This window comes from Amblyomma maculatum, chromosome 3 (assembly GCF_055883805.1).
Source record: "Amblyomma maculatum isolate TAMU_Amacu chromosome 3, ASM5588380v1, whole genome shotgun sequence".
Lineage (NCBI taxonomy): Eukaryota > Metazoa > Arthropoda > Arachnida > Ixodida > Ixodidae > Amblyomma > Amblyomma maculatum.
Genome location: NC_139346.1, coordinates 149,331,980 through 149,352,921, shown reverse-complemented (window position 1 = coordinate 149,352,921; position 20,942 = coordinate 149,331,980). Strand labels below are relative to the sequence as shown.

At 45.4% G+C, this 20,942-nt stretch overlaps 1 protein-coding gene across 1 annotated transcript; it reads left to right on the top strand.

The window, feature by feature from the left end:
* The first annotated feature begins 1,002 nt into the window (after positions 1-1,002).
* Positions 1,003-4,625, top strand: LOC146196405 (uncharacterized). The gene is made up of 3 exons (XM_084598149.1): positions 1,003-1,058; positions 3,062-4,286; positions 4,500-4,625. Coding segments are annotated over exons 1-3 (1,230 nt in total). The 5' UTR covers positions 1,003-1,055; the 3' UTR covers positions 4,502-4,625.
* The last annotated feature ends 16,317 nt before the right edge of the window (positions 4,626-20,942 follow it).

Here is a 20,942-nt window from a genome sequence, read left to right as displayed (position 1 = left end):
AAGATTCAAACCAAATAATCTCGTATGAAGAGAGGACTTTATTACGTTTTGCACAAAACCTTGAGGGTTTGTTGGAACGCAACATTATGTAGAAAACGCAAGTAGTTTGCACAATTTCCATGGCAGCCGAAACTGAGGAGAAAGTAAAGTAGGTGTCATTGCGGACGTCGAAGGGCAGACGTGTAGATGTGGCGTTTTATCCTGTGGCAACGCGCGAAACATATCGAATTGTATATGATGCGTGCAGTTTCTTTCATATACACAGGTTCTGATAGCTACTCTCTATTAATTAAGCATACGTTCAGTAATTACCATCGTGTTGTCTTCTTTGCACAAAAAACGGCTCGCTCTTGGAAGCAATATGCATGGAAGTAAGGCAGCGAGGCAGGTGTGAACAGATTACTCCGGTTAAATAGAGGGGGAGGGAGTAAATAAAATTGCGCATATACTCTGAAGGAAAGCGTTACCTGTAAGCTCATTTTGTTTTCAAGAGCGTAATGCACTGTGCCTACTAAAGCATGTTACTGAACGAAATGTGTCGGTGTCCTTTTCCTTTGTTTCTTAATGCAGTGCCGCTTTCAGAGTAAAAAAAAATGCGCATACCTCATTTGGGCAACACTAAGTCCACACTTAGCTGTTATCTTTCGTGCCTTGCACAAGTGACCGAATACTGATGAGCCCCGCACTGGACAGCGAGCTTGCACATACTGTGTATGGTATTCAGATCCAGGATAACAGGGACTCGTCGTGACGAAACTCAAAAAGGCACCGAACGGCCTTCGCCGAGGCGTAGCCCTTGATGGGAAAGCATTTTTCTTGGTAACGGGAAATATACGTACACATTATTCGAGAGTTCTTTTCTTTTGTAATATGTTTCTCTTTACCCTGCCCAGTCAAGTCTGAACCGGACACCCGCGAGCGTACAAGGCGGAGTCAGGTACGTGTCTCCTTGTGTCGTCATTGTCTTTTCAGGAGACGCTGCGGGGTATATAAAGAGCGACGCACACCGAAACAGTCAGCAGCTACTGGTACACCGACAGCTCAACTCTACAAACATGGTAAAACTGAAATTTTATGCTCTGTTCTAGGGACCTCTCGTCGTTCTTGGATGGGTACAGGGTTTCGAGAGCAAATATTGCATTGCGGAGAATAATGCAGTTATACCGACGATAAAAAGGATGTCAGTTGTTTTGCGTTGTCTTAATTCTACAGGTTGTGTTAGGTGGCGGAGAAGCGAAGAAAAGAATTGGAAGTTTTAAAAAGTGTTCGTTTAGAGCTTGTTTTATCCCTTTTTCGGAAAAAAAAAAACGATTTACACAGCATGTAGGGAAAGTGTGACAAAAATTGCATGTGAAACCTTTGACACTCGCCGTTGCTTAAGTGACGCTAAAAAGAGGACTTATTAATACTCTTATAAGACAATAGGTTGAGCGATTAAAATAGTCTTCAAACTAACGGCTTATTTCTAGTCCGTAGCGACGTGTTCCCAGAATTCAATAGTGAAAATTTCGAATGAGCTTCGAGGGGGTGTTAGGTGTGGTTTACAAGGTTTATTGCCTAAAAGCTACTCCGGTGATAGCGCAGGCCGTAGTCGAGGGCGGCGGAAATTTTGACCACGTAAAATATGACGTTTCATATCTACCGAACGACAGTAGAACAGAATTTACAACTATGCTACGAATTACGTCATGTTGTTATAGGGCAGGAAAGTTTGGCGATTATGCATAACTAGAAAAGAATCAGTCTATTTTGATAGTGTAGTGCATGAGGTGAGAAGTACTAGTGCTGATGATACATTATGCATTATATTTACATTTGTTTATGCAGTTTGGCGAACACACCCATTTTGATGGAGGCAGAAAGCTAAGCGCCTGTGTGCTGTGTGATGTCAGTGCACGTTAAAGAACTCGAGGAGGTTGATATTTCCGGAATCCTCTACTTGAGTGTCTCTCATAGTCTGAGTCTCTTTGGGAAGTTCACCTCAGAAACGAAAATACCTAAAAGAATTTACGCCCCAACCTATATGTTTTGATGCCCATGCCAAAGTTCTCATAATGTTGCACTAACCACACAGACACATCGAACACGTATCGATGGCGTCTACTATTATTTCCACTATTAGGACATCAAACGAAGTTTCTTTTAGTACAGAGGGGATCAAAGCTTGGGTGAAGATTTAAACGAAAAAAACTTTTTCTAGACTGAAGACAAGTTAATGTTTTTAACAGTCACGTTAATGCGTACAAGTATTTTTGTTCCGCCTACAGGAATAATTTGTTCATATTGAATGTCACGTCTTTATTAACTTTCCTATTCTCACTTTGGCGTTTACAGCGATGAGTCAAAACCTGATTATATTACGTCGACAAATGAAAATAGGTGAAACGAAAATGTAGCAGTGGTTATGGTACAAGGCTTTTGAAACACACATTATTTTCAGCTCATGCTTTCCTTTTAGCCCTATTCAATCTAACTGGCACACTCAAACGGAGCTAAGGTATATAAAGTTGCTTTATGGGTCTTGAAAAATGTTGCGGAAAGCAAGCGTAAAAAAGTTACCACTAAAAAAGAATGGGCAATATCCGAAAATATTACGCAACGTAAAGAACTAAAAAACTTAATTGAAGCGATATTATTATATACAAGTATTTTGGGCTGTTGCTATGCTCTATGTTTAAGCCACTGCAAATTGATTTTGCAATATTGATGTTGATGGGTGCGTCAAAAATATAACTGTATTCTGTGTTGTTTTACCGACCGAAATTGCCTTTTTGTTCCGGTAACACCAAAACTAAACCCTTTAATATAAGGTATTGTTCATATATGGTAGTTTAACTATCTCACTTTGAGCACAAAATTCACGTCTCGTTTTACTGCAAATTCATATTGCACAGCACTTGCAGAACACTCCTGCAATTCCTTCCAAACAGCATATTGATATTATCTATGGTTGAAGGAAAAGATACAAATCGATTTTGAGAAAAAAAAACCTCCTGTCAATGTCTATTTCAGACACCCAGTAAGGTAGAACACCAAAATTTGTTCTGTTCCTCATTTCCAGATCCGCGCATCGATCATCCTGGCTCTGGCCGCCAGCGCCATGGCTGGTTACCTGCCAAACTCCTACACGTTCGGCCAAGGTCTCGCCGGACTGAGCTACGGCTACGCCCCAGCTGCCGGCGTCGCCGTTGCTGCTCCAGCCGTCACCCGCACCGTTTCTACTTCCTACCACGCTGCCCCAGCTGTGGCTACCATCGCTGCTGCTCCAGCTGTTGCCAGCTACGCTGCTGCCCCAGCTGTGTCCCGCGTGACCACTTACACCCAGGCTGCTCCAGTCGTTGCCGCTGCCCCAGCTGTCACTAAGGTGTTCCAGTCTGCTCCAGTTGTGGCTGCTGCCCCAGCTGTTGCCACCTATGCTGCTGCCCCAGCCGTGTCCCGCGTGACCACTTACACCCAGGCTGCTCCAGTCGTCGCCGCTGCTCCAGCTGTTACTAAGGTGTACCAGTCTGCTCCAGTTGTGGCTGCTGCCCCAGCTGTTGCCACCTACGCTGCTGCCCCAGCCGTGTCCCGCGTGACTACTTACACCCAGGCTGCTCCAGTCGTCGCCGCTGCCCCAGCTGTCACTAAGGTGTTCCAGTCTGCTCCAATTGTGGCTGCTGCCCCAGCTGTTGCGACCTACGCTGCCGGCCCAACCTTCACAAAGGTGTACCAGTCCGCTCCAGCTGTTGCCAGCTACGCTGCTGCCCCAGCTGTGTCCCGCGTGACCACTTACACCCAGTCTGCTCCAGTCGTTGCCGCTGCCCCAGCTGTCACTAAGGTGTTCCAGTCTGCTCCAATTGTGGCTGCTGCCCCAGCTGTTGCTACCTACGCTGCCGCCCCAGTGGCCACTGTCGCTGCTGCCCCAGCTGTTTCCCGTGTGACCACCTTCCACCAGGCCGCCCCAGTTGTTGCTGCTGCCCCAGCTGTTGCCACTACCACATATCACCAGGCCGCCCCAGTTGTAGCTGCTGCCCCAGCTGTCGCTACTACCACCTACCACCAGGCCGCTCCAGTTGTTGCTGCTGCCCCAGCTGTCGCCACTACCACCTTCCACCATGCTCCAGCTGTCGCCACCGTTGCTCACACTGCCTACCAGGCTGCCCCAGTCTACGGCTATGGCGTTGGATCCTTCGGCTATGGCGCTGGTCACTATGCCCTCGGCCATGGCATTGGCGTCTACGGCCTGAACTATGGCTATGGTCTCGGCACCCCCTTCGACTACACCACCCTCCTCCGCAGGAAGAAGTGTAAGTTTGAATTACCGAATGTAGGAACGAGAAAGTGAGCTGACATAGGAGAAAAGAGTGCGTGAAGCATTATTCTTGTTCGTATATGTGCATAATTACAAGCAGAATGCTAATATAAATCGCTGACGTTTTTGAAAGGGAGGGGCAGTGCCTTGCCTTCCTCGCTTATTGCTCGACCTCACTATTTAATCCACGTTTATATTTTGATTTCAGAAAAATCTCTTCTACATCTGGAAGAAGCATACAAGAGCGACCTTACTTTTCGTCGGGTACAACTCCGAGAACCAATTGGACTGTAAGATATGAAAACGAAATAAAAACACAATTTGCACACTTGAAGTATGTACTCAATTAGCAGAAATAATTCCAATATAATTTGTCATCTAACCGGAGACGCAAAAGATTACCTTGCTCGCCTTGATGTGGTACCTCTACAAGCCCTACCAAACAAGAATGAGCCGAATCGTTTCGCTCATCGCACTTGACCAAAATCCGCGCATCGGTTGATTGCTCTCTACATGACCGCAAATGCTCCTTTTTGTTAGAACGCCAAGTTAGGATGCAGACAATACTATCTATCAATTGGTATCATTACTTGCTGCGCGTCACGTTGGTGGTACTCTTACTTCAAACGCGAACTGAACATGATAAGTTTTCTGTTTTGTGAGTGAGTGCGATGCTGCAGCGATCTTTGATCAATCTTTCGACCGTGCGGTTTGATATATGATCCTCTTGTTACGGAGCTACCTCGTTTGCATGTGTTAGAGTTGTTACGGGCATCTGCAGAGACTAATGTCTCGCCGTTAATAAGAAGCCGTTCGTAACAAATACCCGCTTGCGCTCTCATTCAAAGTGATAGAAGCTTCAAGCGTTGTATACAAGGAAAAAACTTCAAAACGATCCGGCATATCACCTGACGCACGTGTGCGCAAACGCGCCACATGAACTTAGGTTTCCAAATTCCATGGCAGGTTTTTCTTTCCATAACGAGAGCGATGCGTGAACTATGAACTGCAAGGCGTGTAAACGAAAACATTCCTTAGACAAATGCCTCCAAGTGAACAGAAAATGTTTTATGCGAAAGCATTACTTCGCTTTGTTCAAATATTTCTGTCCGCAGACCGTGTCCGCAGAACGTGTCCACAAAATCGGGTCCGCAGCAGTTGTGAGTAATTGAAAAGTGGTAGAGGTTAATCATTGGTGTCAATCGATAGAAGGTGACGTAATGGTGTTGCCTAAAAATAATTAGACCAATAAGTTAATCAGGTAAATAATTATATAGCTGGTTCACAGGAATAGAAAGGCGTAGTATCTACCACATTTCTCGAACCGCGCGTTAGGGAAGGAAACTGATTTATTTATAGGAAGGGAAAGGCAATGTAACTGTCTCATTAGTTTGTCTGGTGACACCGCAACCGCGCCGTAAGGGAAAGGAGGAAGATGGGAGTGAAAGTGGAAAGAGAGAAAGAGGAGCCGTAGTGGAGGGCTACGGAGTAATCTCGACCCCCTGGAGATCTTTAACGTGCGCTGGAAGGTGGGAGTGAAAGCAGAAAGAGAGAAAGGGATGCCGTAGTGGAGATGATGTCAAGGATAAGACGTCGCGCAACCGGAAGTAGAGCCGTAAAAAAGGGCACCGGAAGTGATTGGCGCTCAATTTGAAAGTACCAAAGACTAAAATGGGCAAACAAGAAGTGAATTTGGCAAAAGCAGCGCAGCAGCAGAGCCAATAGAGTAGAAAGAAGACGGGACAAGCGCTGACTTCAGTTGCTTCAGATCTTCAGTTGCTAGTCGGCGCTGGTACTGTCTTCTTTCTCTTCTTTTGTTTCAGTTGTTGCGCTGTTTTTTGCTTAAATATGTACCAACTCCCTCAACTTGCCGTTTTACTGAAGAAGTGATTTAAGTAACTAGAAGCAACCACAAGCAACCAACAGTGGTAACCAGCATTGACGCGGAAGAAGCTTGGTATGTGTCGCGGTCTGTGTCCTGGGAGTCCTCAAGGTGTTCGGTGCCTGGTGCTTCTTCGTGGTGAGGCCTTTCCACGTTCAGGGGGGTTTTGATCAGGGTTCAGGCTAGCTTTATAGGATTTGGTAATGTAAAGGTGTCATTACCTTGCGCACAGGCATGTCTTTCACCTCCCCGGGAGGGGGCTCGGCAGATTGGTTCGCCAGCCTGCCGAATGAAAGCTTGCGTCTGGAATCATTTGCAAAAAATGCTGTCGATGTGATTCCTGTCGCACTCATACCGATAGGCGATGGAATGCTGAAAATGAAAAATCCGAAAACTATTCAGCAGCAACTTAAAAGTCTGACTTAAAAGCTCCGTAAACCCCGCTGCGCGCCCCTCCTCCGCAGTGGGCCCAAACCCAGTTTCGAACCTCGCAGCCTGCAAAGGTGGTTCTGTTTGTCTTTCAAAGGCACTTCCTTTGACCCTCACCTGAAGTGCTCCCTTAGAGCCTCAGGCCACCGAAGCGGTGGCCTTGTGGTAGAGCATCCGCCTCGCATTCGGGAGGTGCCGGGTTCGATCCCCGGTGCCGCCGGTTACCCACCGGTTTCCAATGGGTACAAGATTTCCCCCGGCGTGGTGCTCGGCTCTTCTGAGGTGAAATGCTTGGGGAAAGGGGTCACGGCCCAAATAGTTGCGCCGATGTGGCAGTGATTCGTTCCGCCATCGGACAACAATAAGTCCGCCTTGCGCGGCAACAGCCCATTATGTGGCCCTTTTTTTTTCGTTTTGTTTTTTTAGGACTGCTGCAGCTGAGGCTCTAAGGGAGCACTTCAGGTGAGGGTCAAAGGAAGTACCTTTGCAAGACAAACAGAACCACCTTTGCAGGCTGCGAGGTTCGAAACTGGGTTTGGGCCCACTGCGGAGGAGGGGCGCGCAGCGGGGTTTACGGAGCTTCTCCCAAACGCTGCTGCAGCTGAGGCTCTAAGGGAGCACTCCAGGTGAGGGTCAAAGGAAGTACCTTTGAAAGACAAACAGAACCACCTTTGCAGGCTGCGAGGTTCGAAACTGGGTTTGGGTCCACTGCGGAGGAGGGGCGCGCAGCGGGGTTTACGGAGCTTCTCCCAAACGCAGACCCCTGAAAAAGCCGAGCGCCAGGCCGGGGGACGCTTGTACCCATTTTTACCGGTGGGTGTCCGGCGGTGGGTTTCGAACTAACCACCTCCCGCCTAACCACCTTGATATCTCTGAGGTGCGACCTTTCGGGAGAAGAGGTATAGTTTGCAAATCTGCAAACATTAATTGTGTGTCAGATCTGCTACGCTGCAGTTCTTTTACATCGATTCCTGTCAAAGCCTTTATTCCTGAACAGCTGGCTTGCACTAAAATAATTGTGCGTGGAGTGACTCCTGCATCTACTGCTCAAGAAATTTTGGAGGAATTTCAGGACGCAGGAGCTGGTGTTCTTTCAGTGTATCGCTGCTCTCGCATAGTGGCCGGGGTGCGTGTTGCTACAGAGTCAGTTATAACCTTTGCCGGTCTCATGTGTCCATCTGAGTTAAAAATTTGGCCAATTATTTATCGCATTGACCCGCTACGTCCTCGCCCCCTTCAATGTGCCAACTGTTGGCGATTTGGACACAGTGGACGAGCGTGTAAGTCTGCGACAAGATGCAGAGTCTGTGGGGAAGGACACTCTTCTAATAGCTGTACCGCTGCAAGACCTAGCTGTTGTCTGTGTAGTAACGAGCACTCGGCTGATGACCCCAGTTGTGAGAAACGATCTCAGGAGCAAGCGTTACTAGAATTAATTCAAGAGAATCGTTGCTCTCGAGCAGATGCTTATGCCCTTCTTGATCGGAAAAGGCACACGTATGCCAACTGTGTGCGCCCTTCTACTCCAGACTTTGAGACCCCGTTGTCTACCGCAATTGTGAAAACTGTTGAAAAAGCCCTTTCTGTCGTGGTTGACCGTATGCTTACCAGCTTTACTGAAGCTTTGTCTAGTATTGTTGGTAGCCAGTCACTTTGCCCACCTCAGCCTGTGCTGACTCCAGCATCTATTTCATCTCAAACCTGTACTGAAAGTTCAAATGCAGATTCTCCTCTAGTGCTGGCTCAAGTGCACCGAATCGACAGTGTCCCTGTAGGCATTTCTCGCAAAAGGTATTTGCTCTAATGATGTTGAAATGGCATGCCCTACTCAAAAGCGCCGTGCTTCTAGCTCACCCTCTAAGTCCTCCATTTCCCAGACCAAAACTAAAAAAGGGCCTTCCAAAGTTATACATCAAACCGAGGTGTTAAAAGAGGCTGTTGCGGCCTCAATTTTAGATAAGTAATCATGGTAGGTGTACAAGTTCTGCAGTGGAATTGTCGCTCTATTGTATCTTCACTTCCAGAATTATATCTTCTCCTTTCAACACATAAGCCAGACATAGTGCTTTCACAAGAAACTTGGCTCTCCCCCGCAAAGTCATTTACCTCAAAGAAATATCATGCTTTCCGCGCCGATCGTGTAAACGGTAGGGGCGGTGGTTTATTAACTTTGATATCGTCAAAATTATGTCACCGGGCAAAAATAAGCAAAACAATAGTGAATCCTGAGTGTGAGATTTTGGCTGTAGATATCACACTGCCGCATTGTGGCCCTGTCACAGTCGCTAACGTCTACTGCCCCACAGGTGTACATAGCACAGACTATTTTGACAGATTACTTACAAATTCTAATAGGGTAGTTATTGCAGGTGATTTTAACTCGCACCATACTCTTTGGGATAACTACTCCGACGCATGTAGACAGCTGTTATGGACGTGGATGTCGGCAAATGCTGTGCGCTGCTGCAATTCTCGGGCTATAACCTTCATGCGCGGAAATTCGCAATTTGTCATCGATTTATCCCTGGCAGCAGGTGGGATAGGTATAGGAGGATGGTCCACAGTAGATAGTGGTACGTCTAGCGACCACTTTCCAATAACATTTACCATCATGATGAGCACAACACGAGATAGAACTTTGGACCGTAAACTAGTAAACAACGCCAAATATGCAGCTTCGCTACGCTCCTCCCTTAAATCAAACCTTTGTTCTTGTAGGACCGACAAGGCACAAAAGGTATTTTCCTCAATTGCGAATGCTACTGTAGATTCCCAGTTCACTGTGCGGTCTACAGTAAACAATAAGTCGCCATCCCCATGGTGGAATGACGCGTGTGAGAAAGCCTTCCGCCGTAGAAAAGCAGCATGGAAAAGCCTCTCTTATAACCAGAGCCCAGTATACTGGATAAACTACAAATTTTGTTCGGCGTCATTCAAAAGAGCCATAGGGCAGGCAAAGGGCGAGTACAACGAAAATTTAAATACTTATTTGTCAAACCCTAAGCACAGGAAGGCTTTGTATCGTTTCATGGAACGAAATAGAAACTCGCACCTTTCACAGTCATTAAGTTCAGTAGTGTTGTCCCCACAGGAGGCAAAGGATGAGTTGGAACAAATTGTGAAAGGACTAGCATTACGTTTCCAGGAGCAGTGCAGAGTTCCCTTGCACGCTCCCATTTCCTGGTCAGAGTATGTTGAGGTTTATAGGTTAGAACTACTATCTGTGATTTCTTCCATGAGAAACTCGGCTCCAGGTTGGGACGGCGTTACAGTAGGTATGGTCAAAATTTTAGCAAATGATTTCACTCAGGATCTCTTGGATCTGGTTAATGAATCATTAGAATCTGCATGGCTGCCTCACGTCTGGAAAGTGGCGAAAATTATATTGCTCTTGAAAGACCCTGGTAAAGGATTTCATGTTGAAAACATTCGGCCGATAGCTTTGACTTCGAATCTAGTAAAATTAATAGAAAGAATTGTGCATGGCCGCCTCTCAAAGCATATCTCAGAGGTTGAGGTTAATGCTTTGAGTTCTTCCCAGATTGGTTTCCGCAATGGATGCTCAATATGGTCTGCACATGTAGATTTAGAAAGCAGGATTCGCCTTGCAATGTACAACAAGGAGGTATCAGCGTTAGTAACGCTCGATATTGCTAAGGCCTATGACAGCATTGAACATTCCATTTTACTGAACAAGTAGTCATTATTACGTCCTCAGTTCTACATTTATGCGTGGATCAGGGAATTTTTGAAAGGGCGAGAATTCTCTTGCACTGATGGCACATTAACCTCAGACACCTATGCACAGACAAGAGGGGTGCCTCAGGGCTCTGTGCTCTCCCCACTCCTTTTTAATATATTAATGTGCGATATTCCGGTTCATCCTGATGTCACTGTATATGTATATGCAGATGACAGAGCATTCTTCGCCTCAGCAAAAGATATTCATGACCTATATCGTTCACTACAGGCTTACCTAAATGCACTTGAGGTCTGGTTGGACAAAATTAAATTGGTTTTAAATGTGTCCAAAAGTAGTGTGCTAGTTTTTAAAACCGTAACCCCCTTATATGTTTCGCTAAACTACCGCTCAGATGTCATACCTCAAGTAGAATCTGTGCGGTATTTAGGCATTACGTATGATGCTAGTATGGATTGGAGGCTTCACATCAAATCTAATGTTCGGAAAGGTGAACGTGCCCTTGGTAGGCTGACACGGATAAGTAACAGGAAATTTGGTATGCGTCGAGACACTCTTCTACTTTTGTACAAAGCCTATGTGAGACCGATTCTGGAATTTGGCTGCATTCTTTTTTCTGGGTGTCCAAAATATAAGCTGCATCCTTTGCTGCTTTTAGAAAGACGGGCGCTGCGCCTCTGCCTAGGGCTTCCACAGTCAGTCTCTACCACTGTTCTGTACTTGGAGGCCCGCATTCCGGACCTTAACTCCCGTTTCCACCTTCTAACTGTCAGATCATTCTTGCGATCATTTGAGACTACTCCCGGTGTGGCCATACCTATTTTTGTGTCAAACCCCGCACTCTTTCTCACTCACCAGTGGCCAAGGGTCTGCAAGCCCCAGGTTGTTTATACGCAGAGCATTTTAACAAACATTGATGTGGACCTTGCTTCTATATGTCCTATTGGTTGCTCAACGTCCTTTGTGAATATAAATTATGATTCTATATTTCCATCTAATGTGAAGCACTTACCCTCAAGTCTAATATCCAGTCTCCTATGTGAACACCTTGAAAAGTTCCCTGATCACGCTGTAATTGCCACTGATGCGTCTGTGATTGCGCACAAAGCTGCGATTGGAATTTTTTCGGAGTCTCTTTCCTGGAGTTTTTCGGTGCGCGTCCCGGATTACACTCCGATATTTCTAGCAGAGTTTATGGCAATTGGGCTAGCGCTACTAAAAGTTCCCTGCAGTCAATCAAAAATAATTTTTCTATCGGACTCTCTTTCTGTTTTTTTTTGGCACTGGAGTCAGCACGGGATGCTCTGTTGAGCCGCTCACTAAAGTATTTCATACCGGGGTGGGTGAAAGAAATACGCTTCATCTGGGTCCCCGGTCACAGCGGTATTTTCCAGAACGAAGCGGCAGATTTCCTGGCTAAATCAGCTCTTGATGCATCTGCTTCATGTACCATCCCTAATATCACCATTTTTGGAATGTCCCGTTTCCAGCGATATCAATACCTAGCCGCTACATGCAATGATTCTATGCTATCTACAGCCGAATACCATCATCTCATATACTCATGGAAAGTTCGAGCATGTAAATCACGGCAGTGTGAGGTTACGATGACTCTCCTGAGATGCAGGATTCCTCGCCTAAATCTTTATTATTTTGATCCGGGATCAGCCCCACAAACCTTTGTGAGGCTTGCGGGGAAATTGAAAATATTGATCACTTCCTTCTCGCTTGCCGAAGGTTTTCACATCAGAGGAGGGTGCATTTAGAAACTCCAATTGCACGCTTGGGATTTACGTTATCGGTTTCGCTTCTACTCTCCTTCGGTGCGAGTGCGAAAGGATTTGCGTTGCCTCAAATTTGTCAGTACTTACATAACTACATCACAGCTACGGACAGATTTCCTTGCTAATTGCATTCCAAATTTACAAAACTCCAAATTTTTGCTTCATATTTTTTTCATTCAATAACTTTTGTGATCTTAAATCTTTTGTTTTTGTTTAGTTATCAATTACTTTATTACACTAATTCAGTTTGTGTAGGACATTTGGCAGTCCACACTGAACCCTGGCCAATCCCCCTTCGTGGGTATGTGCCAAATATCAAGGAAGAAGAAGAAGAAGAAGAACAGTGGCATCCGTGCTTTCGCATTACTCCAATGCAGATTCTGCAGTGCTCTTTAATTTTTTTATTCGATGATTTTCTTACAGCAAACTGCTGGACTGGTTAAGCGCCACGGTTTTACCACCGTCTCTGTTAGACCAAAAGAGGCTGCTCTGTTCAAAGCATTCTCAACTGTCATTTATGAAAAAACGGGGGGGGGGGGGGGGGGCAAAAAAGTGAACAGTGAACACACACGTGGGCACCCTTTGACGTTTGCTGTACGCAGAGCTGGAGCCATCCAGATAAAGCCGGGCAGTGCCACTGCTATGGAATTTGTCAGCGTTTTTTATTTCTATATTGTGTTCGCCTTGTTGTGCCAAACTGAAACCCCGACGTGTTTCCAGGCAATCGGGAACGGAGGAGATGAATGCGTGCTCGACGGAAGAGATGCTCGCGAAACGCGTAACAATCACAGGACTATATGACATTAAGATAACAACGCAGAATGAGCTTGACACCTATATGAAGTTACTGCAGATACGGAACGCTACATATCAGAAATGCTCCAGACGCGACGATTTTGCCATTGTTTACCAGCGCGACTCTACAGCTGCCGTCAGACTGCACGCCGCCATCTTCCAAAGATCTAAGTTGCCAGGATCAAACCTTGTTCAACGCCCAGATTTAGCAGGCAAAGATGATTTGACAACCATTAAACAGCTTGATGATGGCCTCAAACATGCTTTCGCTATTCCAATGCATTGGATGATTGGGCAGCTTTCTCTGTATAGTCTTTGTAGTAGCTCTATGCGTTTGTTTAAAGCAGCTTGCATGCGCGCCCTGGCCTCAGGACCACCTCGCTTTGCGCGCGCTCCTGCATCTCGCTCGCGCTTCCCCGGTTGTATGTGACGAACACGCGCTTGGACGACGTCGTGCTTGAAGTGAATGTGCAGCGATGTACACACTTAAATGTGATTCAAAAAAAAATTGCCGACAGCTGTGGCTATTTTCTCAGCGCAAATGTAAAAAAGGACGAGGTGTTAGGGAGCCTAGTGCACAGGGTGCAATTTTCCCGTGTTAAGTGAGAAGCTGTGAATAATGTGATGCGCGCTCCCGTCCTTTAGAGAATTGGCACTTTTAGCTTATCTCGTCAGCAATTTTCTTTTCGTGAGGGAATAACCGCGTATTAAAAAGCTACCTTAAATGAATCAGCGGCAGGAACGAGTTTCGCTTTTTCGCGCCCCCATACCGTACTTGTTCCCCCTCCTCCTTCCAAGATTGCATCTGCCATGTTATCGGCTCCTCTTCCTCTCTTTCTACTTTCACTCCCACTTTCCTCCCTTCCCTTGCGGCGCGGTTGAGGTGTCCACAGGAAACAAGTGAGACAGTTACCGTGCCTTTTCCTTCCTATAAATTAATTAAAAAAAATTGTCTACGTTGCATTGGTCTGTTACAGTTGCTTTTTTTGTTTCCGCTGTGCTTTGTTCGCTTTGGCTCCACGCTGCAGACCCGAACTTCCCTGATTAACACTTGGTGCTTTTTGAGGTTGACGAAATACAAAAACGCATTTTGTGATTTCGCTGCACGTGCCTGAAGAAAGGTGGCTGAAATTTCGCAGCGACGCACGTTTCTACCGTTTGTCCACATCAAGACAGCGGTGCAGAGTAGGAAGCGGCCTCTGGCCTGGTAAAATTCAACCGCACCGCCTGAGTTCGCTGCGTATGAACAACTGAGGGTGTGGAGTCGCATCTCGTTGGCGTCAGCAAAAAACTTCCCGTTTGTTCTCGTGGAAAGGCTTCGGCCAGATTGACTGATGTCTTCGACCCATTGGGATTTCGCGCCAAATGAGCCACCCAGGACTCGGCGACATGGTGCGGCGTGTTCTTGTTCAAGTCGATGAGCGTCAGTGACAGTGTCCCCATTTTCATTTTTCTGGAAATCAGCTGGGCAAACCTGTGTCTCAAACCACACACAACGGCGCAGCGTGCTCGCACCTTTAAACGTGCTCCTCGTCTCCTCCTAGGAATACTTACGCAACGGATAGTTCACGTGGGGAACGCGATATGTGACCGATCTTGAACAATATCCACACTTATTTACGAATCAGTTATCACTAATCCCGGATTTCCGGCTCGGCATGTTGCTGGAGAGGAGATAATGTGCCGTTTTCTTATTGCGTTTTGTTAAGGCCGCGCATGTGACAAAACCGAAGTGATTACTGATTTAGCAGCGTATAAAAAGTATAATCTCCACCCAGGCACAGATGCGCAAGGAAGTATATATTTTAGGGGGCACTTTAGATCACTAAACTGCAACGATGTGAAAGCCTCTATTATAAAGTGACTGTTAAAGTTCATGTCTGCGAAGATCGCAGGGACGTGTGTACTTTTTTAGAGTCATGGAGAATGCCTTATGTCGACGCCACTGCGCCGGACACCAAGGATTGGGTGAGGAATTTGATTACTTGTTTACGCTATCAAACGACGACTCGCTTTGTATAAGTGACACAAAGTGAAGCAGCAGGTTCTCCGAGAAAGCGCAGACAAACCTACATGTATTGTAGTAGTGTCTTTAAAAGTATATGTATCATTTGCTTTGATTTCGCTGCGCCAAGAACGGCAAGTGGCCTGCTGTGTTGAAAGGCACGTCTTTGCCTTACCTTATTTATTGTGCAGTGTCGTCATTAAATGAAGCGAAAGTAACGGTAACGTCGTGGTCTCACCCATTTTCATCGTGAGAAAATAGGTTTGCTCTATTATTATTCCTCACGCGGTTTCGAAGATGTTGCGCTTTTCGTTTGCTAGATGGTACCACTGATATGGTTGCATCGCCATCCCCCTTGTGCCACCCATTTGCTAGAACCTCGCTGATTATATGGCGTCAGGAATCAGTACGACATACTCATGTGTGGTTGACACACACCGACCAAAAGCCACCAGTTGGGAACACAAAACAAATCCATTGCGCAAAGTAATCTAGGCAATGTAGCATGATATACTAATCTGTACCAATCTGCTGAGAGCCGCAACGGTAGCTTGCTTAAAATAAGTAGCCAATAAATCGGCGCAGGTAAATTAAGGTACATTCTTATGAACAATAGAACCGCGCATCGATCCGCACACGAACATGCGACGGGAAGCATGCTAGAGCAGATTCATAAATGAATATACCGATGGTCCAAGCTAATTTTAGCCAATGATTAAAAAAATCGACATATGAGTAAGGCCAGAGAAACCACTTGTATACTGCCGCCAGCCATCTGCCACACCGCAAACAATTTTTATTGCGCTGAACTAATTAATAAGGTATTTTTTTCTAATTTACTAAGCATTGCTTTTAGACGTAAATGTGATTTGGAAAGTTCGATAGCACCTTCTCAAACCCTCATTTCATTTATTTCAAATAAAGAAACCTCACGTGTATCGTTTTTCTAGGCTCTAACGAATGCCCTCGAAATACAAAAAAAAAAAATATCACATGACTAACGCATTCCTGCGCTACGCAATCCCAAGTGGAAGGTGGGCTTTGAAAGATGCTCTCTAACTCTGCAAATTCATTTATGTTTAAATGCAATAGTTCGTAAATTATATATATATATTATCCTAATTGCTAATTGGTTATTGGCAAAAGAAAAAAAAAACCTGTGGTGCGCAAGATGGCTGGCAACTGTATAAAAGCGGTTTCCCTGGCCCACCTCAGTTGTTTCATTTTTTAAGCCTTGGCTAAAATTAGCTTGGACACCCTGTATATGCATCTTTTACCAGCCGGCTGGATATTTCACTTCAGGCAATGGCAGCTTTTACGAAATTTGACAATCAAAATGGACGCAGTGCATTCCTGCGTACGTGCGGCACATTGCTTTGAAATAGCACATATACAACTGTTCCTATCACGCGCACTATGAACGTATGCGTGTGCTCCTGAGCTTTTTTTGCGCCTTAGCGAACAAATTGGATACCAGTAAACCATTATATCTCGCACAAAAGCGTTTTTTTTTTTTTTTTATAGTGCAAATCTTTTCCAGTCTATTCTGTGATCCCTTAGTCACCGCCGTTGCTGATCAGTTTTGCTTCCGAAACAAAGAAAATGTGTTTCTTGACACATTCCAATTGCCGCACCCAAAGGCAAAGCAGCCAGGCATGCTGCGTCTGTTTGTGTGTGCCCAAAAATTTCCATTCATTGCGAAGAATAATCGAAGAAAGAGGGCCTCCCGCAGAAGACACGCAGCCCTGCCGGGATGACGCAGTGGTTACGGTGCTCGACTACTCTTCCCAAGGACGCGGGATCGAATCTCGGCCTCGGCGGCAGCTTTTCAATGGAGGCGAAAAGCAAGGCGCCCGTGTGCTGTGCGATGTCAGTGCAGGTTAAAGAACCCCAGGTGGTCGATATTTCCGGAGTCCTCTACTACGGCGTCTCTCATAGCCTGAGTCGCTTTGAGACGTTAAACCCCACAACTCAACCCAGCCCCCATTCCGCGCGCGCTTGGAAGGAATATGGCGACGTGAAGTCACGTGACCGCCATTAGCAAATTGGCGGGTTGGCGGCGCGCGGACAACGAATGCGGTAGTCTGAAATGATCCGGTGACTCTAGCGGCACTCGCTTCTTTTTCTTCTTCTCCTGTCTCGCTTCTTCTACCCCACAGATCTTCTACTTGTTCACACACCTGGCAGATGTACCGGCACATATTTCCACAAATATACAGCATTGATCGACACAATGTTATAGAGCCTTGCAGTCCCCTCTCTGCCCTTTCCCTCTACCACCACATCTGCACGTCTGGCTCGCCTCCTGGGACCTGGCCCTTCAAAATGCTCTCGTGTCGACTTTGGGGAGCTTATTAGCAAACCATATCCCATAGGAGCACTCGAGCAGACGACCCTCTGCCGCGTGGGTGGATGGAATATAGGAGCGTCCCCTTTGGAACGGGGTGGTAGCAGTAGCTATCATACTCATTTTTCTCCCTATATCTTAGTTATTGTTTTGGTTAACAATACCATCATTCTATTTATTGAATTTTTGTTTCTACATTATTAACATTATGTCACTTTTCTGCTTTTAAGCCACTAGTCTACCAGTCGTTTTTTGCTAGCTTCCATCGCCGGTTTATTCACCCGGCCACTGTTATCTCTAAACCCAAGCGCTTCAGGAAAAGTGACTGCGCCTGCATCGACTTCCGGACGGATACCATATATTACATTCTACTATAACATGGTCAGTTGTTTCACTGGAGTTACCACAAACAGCACATGCGTCATCTTCATTGTTAAATTCATTTTTGTAGCTTTTTGTTCTAAGGCGCTCTGATCTAGCTTCAAAAAGTAGGGTACTGCCTCTTGAGTTATCAAAGAAAGCATCCTTCCTGATCTGCCTTTTCCACGTTCAGTATAATTCCACACTCTGTTTCTTTTCCAGCGCGCGATTCCTTTGAGCAGCGCCACCTGGCGACAAATAGTGGATATATATTTTCTAAACGAATAAGAAAACATTTAAAGGCCACCATTCCCGTCGTTTTGGTGGCGAAATTTACATATGACATACTAAAATTCACGCATACATAGCGTATGTGAATAGCATTTCAGTGATTTTTGTTGATTTTGTTCTCGTGTCAAGACCAGGCAATAAGGAAAAAATAGTTTTGTGGCGCAGTGGATTAATACCCCCCCCCCCCTCTCTGCACGGATGCCACTTAACATCTGTTCGACTCCTGTGTTGAAATTTGTTTTTTTTCTGAATATTTTTTTTTTGCAGTTTTCCTCACCGTAATTATATCCTGCCTCAGTGAGTGTATGTTACCTTTAGGTTGCGTTCACAGACACCTTTAAGTAACAATAAACCGGTATGACAACAGTTATACTGAGATATTACCTTTCTCATAATCATTTCCTGACTCAGTGAGTGTATGTTACCTTTAGGTTGAGTTCGGAGACATGGTTCAGCAACAATCACCGTTTACTGTGGCCGTTTAACTCTCCAAAAGCTTTGTCTTCTCCAGTGCGCCGACGGGATATGGTTTGGCAATACGCGACCGGGCTGTGGTGCCCTCAAGTTCGTAGACAGCCATGGAGGAGTCGTGCGCTGGAGCCAGTATATTGGCGGCGTTTTATTGACGTTCGCAGACCTCTATGTGAGTGTTAAAGCAAAGCAACCCGTGTCTGACCATGCTTAATCGAGTTTCCGCTATCTAAACTATGTTATCGATATGAGACTAAACTGGCTGAGTCGCAGAGCGCAACAAAGAAAAACAAAGCTTTCTCTTTCACAACCGTGCTAGCCGAGCTAAGCCACCATAATTTTTTGTTTGGCTTTCGTTATTTATAATTTCGCTTATTTCATTGCGCTACAAACGAATCATAGACAGGTTCACAGGAAACTGGCGTCGAGGAACTGTTAGCGCGCTCAGCTAAGACACGGAAGGATGTTGGTTCAAGTTCTGGCATGGACAAAATTTGAAGTATTTTTTTTTAACGATTGCCATTTCGTGGCGAGACATTCTGTTCCGAGCTCGTGCTCACGCCACTCCTGTGCCAAGAAATTGTTCCGCATAAATACGCAGGATTAATAGCGCCAAAAAAAGACAAGGAAGAGACACAGACACGTGTGCTAGCTGGACAAGGAAGAGACACAAACACGAGTGTTGGTTAGGAGCTAATCAGCGCCCGTGTCTGTGTCTCTTCCTTGTGTAGTTTTTGGCGCTGGTAAAATTGAGCTATGAATATAATCTACCGACTTGCCCGCATTTTTCTCTTATGTAAAGAGAGTTGTAAAATAGTTGGTTGATCCATTTGTGAAAAAACTAGTGTTAGTGGAAATGACGAAAGCCTATAAGCTGATAAGATCCTAATCTTTGGCTGATTCATTCGCACAAACTAATAAAACACTTTTAGAGGTCTCTGTAATGTATGATAAGCCAGCAAGTCAAATAAAAAAAGTTTGGGTATAAAAAATTCTCTGCCATGCTTCATGACTCAAAAAGCATAGTAAAATAAAGCATTGCTGCGCTAGCAGAAATTTCAAACTATCTTCAGATCCGTCACGGTAGTGCAGTGGTTAGGGCGCTCGACTATACTGTTCCCAAGGAGGAGAGAGCGAAGCCGGGCAGCGGTGGCCGCTTTTCGATGGAGGCGAAAAGAAATGCGCCTCTGAGTTGTTTAGTTTTGATGTCAGTGCATGGTGGCCAACATTTTCTGAGTCGTCCATTATGGCGTTCCTCATAGCATGAGTCATTTTGGGACGTTAAACGCTAAAAAGCAACAAACCAAACTATTGGAAGAAACACCAAGCGCACCAAGTTGAAAGCCATTTTCACCTTGTAGATATTACGAGACAAACTTCTCGTAATTGCTAATATTGCGCACTGTACGAAGCACTGTCGCCACACTCACTCACTCCTTTGTTTATCCCAACTGCCGTTCAATTTACGCCCGCTTCTCATTTAGTAGCCGAGAAGAAATAACCGCCTCTTAATTTTCTTACATTTTTGTACAGCTATATTCCTATGTTTTGTTTGTACGTTTGCAATTGTGTTATTTACATTTAACTTTTTCATTTTCTTGTTTCTAGCATTTATGCACACATTGATGAATATTCTGTGCCTAACCCGCCAAGGTTTTGCAAATGATTGCAGGGCAAATGTCAATAAGTTAAAAAAAAACCTTGTGATGGCATCGCAGCTAGAATAGCAGTAATTACCAAAAACACAGATAAACAATTCATTTTTGAATTCCTATTCTCTGACGATGAAGAATCGAAACAAGCACCAGTAAATAAATATCCGCAGGGGACAAAAAATTCTTTTCTTGAGTTAAATAAGCAACTTGCAGCTTTTACAAACACAAAAAACAGTTATCATCATCTCATGACATCACCTCAAGAATTGCTTGAATCTCACTAAATCGGTGATGACTGTTTCTTTCGTTCATCATGGAGCACGTTTTGATCGTCGGAGACCTCTCTTTTGAGCAAACCACTATATTTTCTGAGCACTACAAATTGGTTTCCCGCTCTGCCGAAAAGCCGGCGTTAGTGCTTGTATGTGTGTGTGCATGCTTGTGCGTGCGCGCTCGCGCGTATGCATGAGTGCTCGCGTGCTGCGTGCGTGCGTGTGTGTGTGCATGTGTATGTGTCTGTGTGTGTGTGTGTGTGTGGTTTTGTCCGATCTGCAAGAATGCCATGCATGACGCATGTATGACCGCATTAGCAGGATCAGTCAACCGGGTCCACTGCTCTAAAATGGAAATCGAATCCGCTGTAAATATTCTAAACACGATTAAGACACGCACGTTCAGGCCGTGCAGGCGCGTTCATACAGCTTAGTCAAAGGAGTTGTTTCCATCTGTGTTATACCTGCCAACATGGGCATCATACATCATGTGATATGTAACCCGAGATAGGCCAGTTAAAATGAATAAAACTATTCGAAATCAAGATAATTCACTGAAAACCGGATCTCACCATGCTGTAGCGCGCGAACATTTGTTATTAACCTTCCGATAAACCATCGGGCCAAGTTTTTGCACATTATATATTTTTGTGAAGAGGG